At 43.0% G+C, this 8256-nt stretch overlaps 1 protein-coding gene and 1 pseudogene across 1 annotated transcript; one reads left to right on the top strand and one right to left on the bottom strand.

Annotated features, from left to right (window-relative positions):
- Nucleotides 1–3960: 3960 nt before the first annotated feature.
- Nucleotides 3961–5057, bottom strand: LOC147463205 (mitochondrial adenine nucleotide transporter ADNT1-like). Its single transcript, XM_086528188.1, has 3 exons — nt 4862–5057; nt 4250–4714; nt 3961–4004 (listed from the first exon to the last, which is right to left on the bottom strand). The coding sequence occupies exons 1-3, from the start codon at nt 5055–5057 to the stop codon at nt 3961–3963; spliced, it is 705 nt and encodes a 234-aa protein (XP_086384314.1).
- A 1411-nt stretch (nt 5058–6468) lies between these two features.
- LOC147463204 (monothiol glutaredoxin-S17-like) lies at nt 6469–7319 on the top strand (annotated as a pseudogene).
- The last annotated feature ends 937 nt before the right edge of the window (nt 7320–8256 follow it).

Here is an 8256-nt window from a genome sequence, read left to right as displayed (position 1 = left end):
GCCCAGTTTAAGGAGCTATAGTCAATACACAGATTTTCGCAGCTCTGGAAAATAGCCAAAAAGAGAGGTTTTTTGGTCATAACTCCCTCACCCGAACTCGGAATACAGTGATCCAGGATTCTATCTTTATGTTTTTGGGCATTCCAGACGCAATTCCATACTCAAATTTGCCAAAATCTGCAGCAATTTTGTTTTTGCAGCAAACAGCCAGCTCACACAGGCATAGAAGATTTTCAGTTTTGCACTCGGCAGTAGATTTACAGGTTACAGACGAAAAATTCAGCATTTAGACAGGTTTTGGAGAGCAACATAGAGCTTTTGCATCATGATATTGTGTTATCGAAGATTATGTTTGGTTGTTGTGGGTCCGTTATGGACAACTGCCTATGTAAGAAAGGTTGTGGACAGAAGTTGAGGCGGTTATATTGTCAGATTGAGTACTCTGTGGTTATGTATGGATATGTGGTTAATGTATTTTGGAAAACTGCAGCCTTTGTGAGGGTCGAGTGAGGTTTTTTGAAGCCTTGCCTTGGGAGCTTTGGTACCTTGGCAAGGTGGATTAGGTACTGGAGCGAACCCCCGACTGGCCCCGCTAAAGACCTCATATGTCGTTTACGACTATGGGATGAAGGTGGATGTATGATATGTGGTACAGGACAACGTATGGATTGCATTTTCATACAGGTCCATGTGGACATTGTTTTAGAGTATTTATGCATAGTATTGAGTGAGTCTGTGGCAAAGTGAGTCAGTGGATTTTCCCTTGGCAGTGAGAGATTTTCTGTCAGTGTTTATGAGCACTTTGGTTGAGATTGTCACTTGAGATATTGTCCAAATACAAACGGAACCCTGCCGAAATTTTGTCAAAATCCTTTGGAAGCAATTCGGAGAGTGAAGATGGCAGAAAGTTCAACTCAAGTCACACAGATTGTTGGAGAGAAGCTAACCATAGAGAACTACAACATATGGTCTTACAACATGGAGAACTTTATCATGGGCAAAGGTTTATGGGACTACATTACAGGTGAACAAGAGTGTCCCGAGGTTGGTTTGAAATTAAATTGAGAGAATGTTGAAGCACATAAAACATGGCAAGCAAGAGTAGAAGCTTACAAGAAGTGGATCGAGAATTTAAGGAAAGTGATGCATTGGATTTCACTATGCATTAGTGACTTCTTTATACCACATGTGAAGAAGGCTCAATCTCCAAAGGAATCATGGGAGATACTAGCAAGGATGAAGAGCTCCAATACAGAACCACGAAAAGTTCACTTGAAGCAAAGGTTACATTGTGTATGGTGAGGAAATAGACCCATATCAGATTATGTGATAGAGATAAAGGAGGAATCTCAAATCTCGAGCGAGATTTTTCGAGCAATCCCTAAAATGAGCAAGATTGGCCAAGGCACACTATGCAAAAAAAACCCAAACAGGACTTTTTAGGTGACTTCAAGAAAAAAAACTAAAACAAGATTACACCTAATTTTAATGGTAGAACGACCACAAATTTTTGACCAAAAAAACTCCTTGAACAAGGGTTTGGTAGAATGTTTTCTTTGATGGGCTAGAACAATTGGAACTCACACAATGGCATTTTGATATTCCTCTTCTTGAAACTAGCTACCCTCAGATATTGGAAGCTCAATTCTACCACCGTTGATGCTTGTTGGGAATAGTGGCACCATGATTCCAATGGATATAAATCTCCTATTCCTACCTCCCTACATGTAGGACCACAGGACTTACACTAAAAGAGTAAGGTTGTTGCCACTTGAACAAATCTCATGAATAAGGAGAGTCTAGGAGCTTGAGCTTCTCTTCACTTCTTCTTCTTCTTCTCCTCTCTCTTGCTCTACCTCAAGTTATTGTGGGTTGATGTACGATAACATACTATGCATTTTAAGTTACTCGAGAGAAAATGCTGGAAATTTGAAAATACTCCTATTATTGCAATGAGGCTATTCTTTTGAGAAAATCCACATCATGGTATATATTAAAGTTTGTACTTTATCTACTGTTTGGGAGTTGTACGTCCATCAATGCCTCGTAGCAATTCAAATGGATGGTAGTCTAGCATTGCATCTATCCTCTTGCAGAATGATGTGGCATAAGGTAACCCCCTCCAAGGGGTAACCGGGAGGTTGGTTGTGCTACAACAAACAACATTGTGCCACATTCAGACAACTGTGCTGGCTAGGAAAGGTAACTCTCAGGGTCCCTAATCATTGACAAATTTGGTTTTGAAGGAGTTGGGCAAGGAAACTCACAACAGATGAGGCAAGAAGGTCTTCAAGTTCAACCGTCGTCATTTTCAACAACTATATAGTATAAACAAAACCCTTCAAAAAATCTCTTTGAAAGTGACGCGGTCTCTTTCACGTACGGGCAGGGACCAGTGCTCGAAAAAAACTTTGTTTTGAAAACTTGGCAAACCTATCTATGAGAATTTTAGTGGTAAGTTTATTAAATTTAATTTGAAGGTTTTTACACCAAATGACGCTAAATTTCTCTAAATTTTGTATGTTTTCTCACTTTCAAATTTAAAATTTAGAGGTAAATCTCAAAATTTGCAGGTGGGATTACACTAAACGTAGGTTTTTTGTTTCAACCCCTCCCCCTCTCTTTCTCTCCCCTTGCTCTCTCTCAATCTCTTTTTAAAAGAAGTCTCTGAAAGAGCCCGCACCGGTGTGGGTTTTTTCTTTTAGAGAGATTGAGAGAGATGGAGGGGGGAGAGAGAGAGAGAGAGAGAGAGAGAGAGAGAGAGAGAGAGAGAGAGAGAGAGAGAGAGAGAGAGAGAGAGAGAGAGAGAGGGATCATATATGGGTAGGGAAGGTTGGAAGGGAAGAGGTTGGGAGGTGGAGATCGTGCATGTTGTAGGATTAACATATCTCTGTTGATGTGCATCACGCGACCTTGTACTTTGTCACAAGGAGAGCTTCTGCATGTTGACGTAGCCCGACCTAATCTCTTGTCGCACCATCATTTCTGGTGTTGCGGCTTGAGTAGCTTTTTCCCAACCCAATCAAGCATCCAATGTGAAGAATCGTGGTGATTGTTGGACTAAGCGAGGCATGGGAGGGAGAGCACGCGCTCCTACGAGGCAAGAGTTCAGAACTTTTGTTGGGGACGGATAGACGCAGCAAAAGGAGACCTCCGGAGAGGTGCTACTGCTAAATTGCACTTCTCTCTCTCCCTCTCCCTCTTTTTTTTTTTGATATGAAAGCATCAGACTAGCGCACACCCAGCCTTATCTTCTTGGCCGTTTCTCTTTTTATTAGGTAGATACTTCGCAAATTCTTCCAGCCAGAATAATCAAAGTGGTACTACCTCGTGACACAAAGAAAAACTACACAAGAATCGATCTTTACGTGCCCCGACTAGAACCAAGAAGCATGGGCTAACCGGTCCCACCATCTGCAGCTTGCTGCCTGAGGCTTAATGCCCCCAACAAGAACCATTCTTCTCCTTTTGTGAGTGCGGCATGATTGTGAGAGCAGCTGATTTCACCGCAACCTTTGTACTCTTCAATCATCTGCTCATAGAGGCATGGACCCAGTTTGTCTTGCAGACCATAAGAGCACTTGTGGCTTTGTCCTTACAGAGCACAACCACACTTTGAGATCAGTCCACCAAGGGCCACAAAATCTCCTCTACGCATGTCTTTGCTACCGCCTCTTTACCTGTTCTCATAGTAGCTACTGGCTCTTGCAATTGGTAGCCCTAACGGCTTCAGCAAATGGCAACTCCTGCAATTGGTGGTATCTTTCTTGATTCTCAGTAATAAAAGAGTAAAAGTGATTGGGCCCCCCTACTAGCGCACACCCAGACTTATCATTTAGATTTCCCTTATTGAAAAAATTAGAGACTCTTACAAGTCAGTAATATGGCCGATGTGATTTCAAATCGTTTGTCCATGTACAATCTCTTCTACCTTATTGCTATTGCTAATTGCAGATTCACTTAATATGATATTTGGAATTCGACTCCAAGAAGATCCTTCATCCCTTGTATGTCACAAACACCAAATCAATAGAAGGAACAACCTTGACAGAATTGGGAATCAGGCCTTTGTACAAGGCTCCAAAGCCTTCATTGGAAACAGTCTAAGCATCAATAATCTCAGTGTATTGAAACAGTGCCTTCATCTGATCGTCCGAAGTAATGACAAAGAAGGCGCCCTTCCATTCCACCATCTCCATCCTCCTTAGTGCCACATCAAGTGGATATGCCATGGAATGGCCCACTATACTTGCTGCTGCTCCACATCCAACTTTTGTAAGGACGCTCAAATCATCATTCTCTTCTAGCTTGCTTTCTATTTTCCTCTTCACCAGCCAGTCTTTGAGTGATTCATATACCACAAAATTCAAACCCATGTATGGGATCAAACCAATAATAGATGGCAACCAACCTTTGTAGACCGCTAATGGTCCTTCCTCTTTCATTATCGTTGATGCTTCATGGAAAATTCCTCGACAATGCATTGGTGAATCCTCTGTCTGCACTGTAAGCCTACCACGAACCATGTCCATAGGATGCCTGACAGACATTGTAGCACATGCAACAACTCCAGTTCTTAGTAATGGTGTAAGCTCAGCATCCTCTTGCCCAGTCTCTCTCCTGTACAACCACAAGATTGCACTTGAAGCCTGTTCATAAATGTAAAACTTCACATCATCGTTAGGAATTATTCGAGCACAGTTTGTTCCATTCCCTTTGAGAAATCCACATAAGCCTTCGGTTGACCAAATGTACTTCAAGCCTTGCACCGTGCCATTATATTTAGTCTTCGATGGATTTTGAGCTTAAAGAAGAATCTTCAATCGTTCAAGTGGAGCCACATCACTACGTGAAACTGTACCAACCACACCTCCAGCAATGAGAGATTTGCAAACGGCCAGTGCTTTATCTCCTAGAGCCTTGACTTCAACAGTTGCAAGTTTTGCTTCTTCAATAAGAGTTACAAGTGTGGAGGCAGCCGATTCTTCCCAAGAAGCATAAAGAGGAGATCTCTGGCAAAAGGCTACGTTCCCATGAGAGGAAAACTCCTCTTTCATGTTGCTATGATGCCATGCATGCTCCTTCTATATCCTGGAAGTTGTGGCCTCTGTCTGAGAAACCATGGAGAACTAGAGCAAAGCAACAGTCCAGAAAGCTAATGGAGGCAAGTCAAGTCAGGAAAGGGAAGGAGAGGAAGAGCCACTTGGATGGGGCGAGCGAGCTGACAAAAAGGACAAAGATGCCTTCAACTAGAAGCTGATTCCACACCTGCCTGGGCAATGGTTAAGTATCAGGGTGTTTGCCCCCGTGTAGGTGGAGGTAATCGACATAGCCGGTCACACAATTTATGGGGTGGCTAGTGCATCAAGCTATGCTAGATACAACTGCTCGCATCTTGCAGGCATGGACAAGCATTCAACACAGTGGTAGAGGCATTGTCTCTCACAGGCCAGGTCCTAAGCTCGTTAATGTGTTGGCTACATGTTGACTTTCCCTTTTGGTCAACCGATTCTGACCCGTTGAAGTTGACTTGGGAACTGGGAGAGGTTGCTTGCCACGATGGCCAGCGTCGCGATATCTGCATCAAGGCTCATTTTTGGGGTGAACCTAATCATTCATTTGAAAAGTAAATTTTTACCTATACTTCATTAAGATGTATTTAGGCAAAAATTAGAAGGGCTATTCAAAGATTTTTCAATATTCTATCCTTCTTTCGAAGGGTAAAAATATTTTTGCCCTTCATTGAAGGATAAAAGTGCCTCCGAAGGGCGTCGAAGCCTTCAAAAATTAGGCCTGGCGATTCTACATCCATCTTTGAGTTCCACGAACTTCTCCTCTCTCTCTCTCTCTCTCTCTCTCTCTCTCTCTCTCTCTCTCTCTCTCTCTCTCTCTCTCTCTCTCTCTCTCTCTCTCTCTCTCTCTCTCTCTCTCTCTCTCTCTCTCTCTCTCTCTCTCTCTCAGTCGAAAAGTAACTCTCTGAAAGAGCGCGCGCCGGCGCGCGCTCTTTGAGAGAGTTTCTTTAGAGAGTTCTGCTGATGTTTGCTGACGTTAATTTTTTGGCTATTCACTTAGACCAATCATTGCGTCACTCAAATCCTAGATGTTGCTGCTATTGTCACCACTCATGTGCATGCATCTGCCGCTGTTTCTGTGCTACGAGGCTCCTCTCTCTCTCTCTCTCTCTCTCACACACACACACACACACACACACACACACACACACACACACACACACACACACACACACACACACACACACACACACACACACACACACACACACACACACACACACACAAACAAACACACACACACACACACACACACACACACACACACACACACACACACACACACACAGCCCAATCACTCACTTATATGGGTGCTCACAGAGGAGGCGGCAATCTCCAACCCCAAGGACTACGATATACATATTCACAGACCCAATAAACTAATCAATTAGCAGTGATGGAAGGGATTCTATTCATTTATACAGAGTATTCAGAGTTGTTTATGAGAAAAATTGGCAGATTTGTGTGCTTGAGACATGGGGTTCTTGTCAATGCTTGGATATATTTTTGTTTGTATAGTTGCATATTAACGTTATTTTGTCAACGATACTGTCAGAATGGCATCTTGTTAAATAAATTGGAGGGCGCCAACCCAGTTGAATTGGCTCAAAAGGTATCTGAGCTTACAGGCCCTGGAGATGGTCAGAAGAAGACATCCGAAATAGAGGAAATTATAGATGCAAGTAAGATGAATGGTTCTGCTGTGTCTGCAAATGACTCAGAGGCAAGCAAGGGTGAGCTTTTGCAGGAAAAGCTGAAGAGTCTTGTTGCCTCTAAGCCAGTGATGCTATTCATGAAAGGCTCACCCAATGAGCCAAAGTGTGGCCGATTCAGTCGTAAGGTTGTAGAGATTTTGAAAGATCTTGGCGTTGAAATTGGAAGCTTTGATTTTCTAGAAATGAGGTGGCCAGGCAAGGTCTTAAATCTTTCTCTAACTGGCCAACATACCTTCAGCTGTATATTGCAGGTGAATTCATCAGTGGCTGTGATATTGTCACTGAGATGTATAAGAGCGGGGAACTGAAGGAATTACTGATGGAGAAAGGCATGGTCCACAAAGAAAGTCTTGAAAGTAGACTGAAGAGTTTGATAAATTCATCACCCACTACGATTTTTCATTAAAGGTTCTCCTGATGCACCACGTTGTGGCTTCAACTCCAAGGTGGTGAGCATACTAGGGTGTATCTTTTGGTACCTTTGATATTCTTAGTGACAATGAAGTTCGAGAAGGTCTGAAGAAGTATGCCAACTGGCCAACTTATCCATAGCTTTATCACAATGGTGAACTAATAGGAGGGTGCGAAATCATTCTGGAGCTAAAAGCAAGCGGTGAGCTGAAGGCAGAGCTCTCATAATTGGTAAAACCTTCATGAGTTTTGTGCAAAATTTACACATTAAAGTACCCGAATCATTAAAGTACCCGAATGCTTGCAGTTCTTTGGACCTTGTAACTATGGCTTTTTGTCATATGTTTATAGTGAAATATTTGAGAACTGTGGTCTCTCAAGCATTTGAGTTGCCCAATCTTGCCTTCATTTAGGCAGCTTGATACTCATTGGTTGTGGATTTTTGTCTTACTGTTGAAATTTTTAGCCCATTTCAATTCATGCAGGAAATTGGCACGCCCCAACAAAAACAAACACACACACACACACACACACACACACACACACACACACACACACACACACACACACACACACACACACACACACACACACACACACACACACACACACACACACACACACACACACACACACACACACACACACACACACACACACACACACACAGAAGTGTGGGTTTTGTGTATGCTGTTGCAGCCATCCCATCTCGTCAGCACTTTCCTCTCTCAACGGCAAGTTGTGTAAAGTTGCCTCGACATCACCTCTACCTCTCTCTTCTCGTCCATGCAGGTGCTTTTCAGTACAAGCCATCCAATGCTCGATTGTATCATGCAGGCTTATTGCTACAATATGGGGTATTGTATGTGCAAGTGCCAGCTTTGATCACTCAATCCCAGCCAATCCCAATCCATCTTCTTGCCACTGATCATGATCCTTTGTCTTGCCATCGATCGGAATCTTGCCCCTGGTCTAGTGTGTGACTGCTCCGCGTTTTGCATGAGTTGATGAGTAGACAAGCAAGAAACTTCCCAAGGCCGAACTCAAAACCACTCTCG

This window comes from Adiantum capillus-veneris, chromosome 2 (genome assembly GCF_014529385.1).
Source record: "Adiantum capillus-veneris isolate H3 chromosome 2, ASM1452938v2, whole genome shotgun sequence".
Classification (NCBI taxonomy): Eukaryota; Viridiplantae; Streptophyta; class Polypodiopsida; order Polypodiales; family Pteridaceae; genus Adiantum; species Adiantum capillus-veneris.
The sequence above is the reverse complement of the archived record's forward strand: the minus strand, read 5'-3'. Positions and strand labels throughout refer to the sequence as shown.

Excerpts from the sequence above, each read along its gene's own strand:
- LOC147463205 (XM_086528188.1), bottom strand. The coding sequence starts at position 5,057 with ATGAAAGAGGAGTTTTCCTCTCATGGGAACGTAGCCTTTTGCCAGAGA. Across the intron at positions 4,715-4,861 it reads CATTGCTGGAGGTGTGGTTG|GGAATGGAACAAACTGTGCT; the intron begins GTACAGTTTCAC and ends GATTTCTCAAAG. Across the intron at positions 4,005-4,249 it reads TGGATGTGGAGCAGCAGCAA|GGATGAAGGATCTTCTTGGA; the intron begins GTATAGTGGGCC and ends GTGACATACAAG.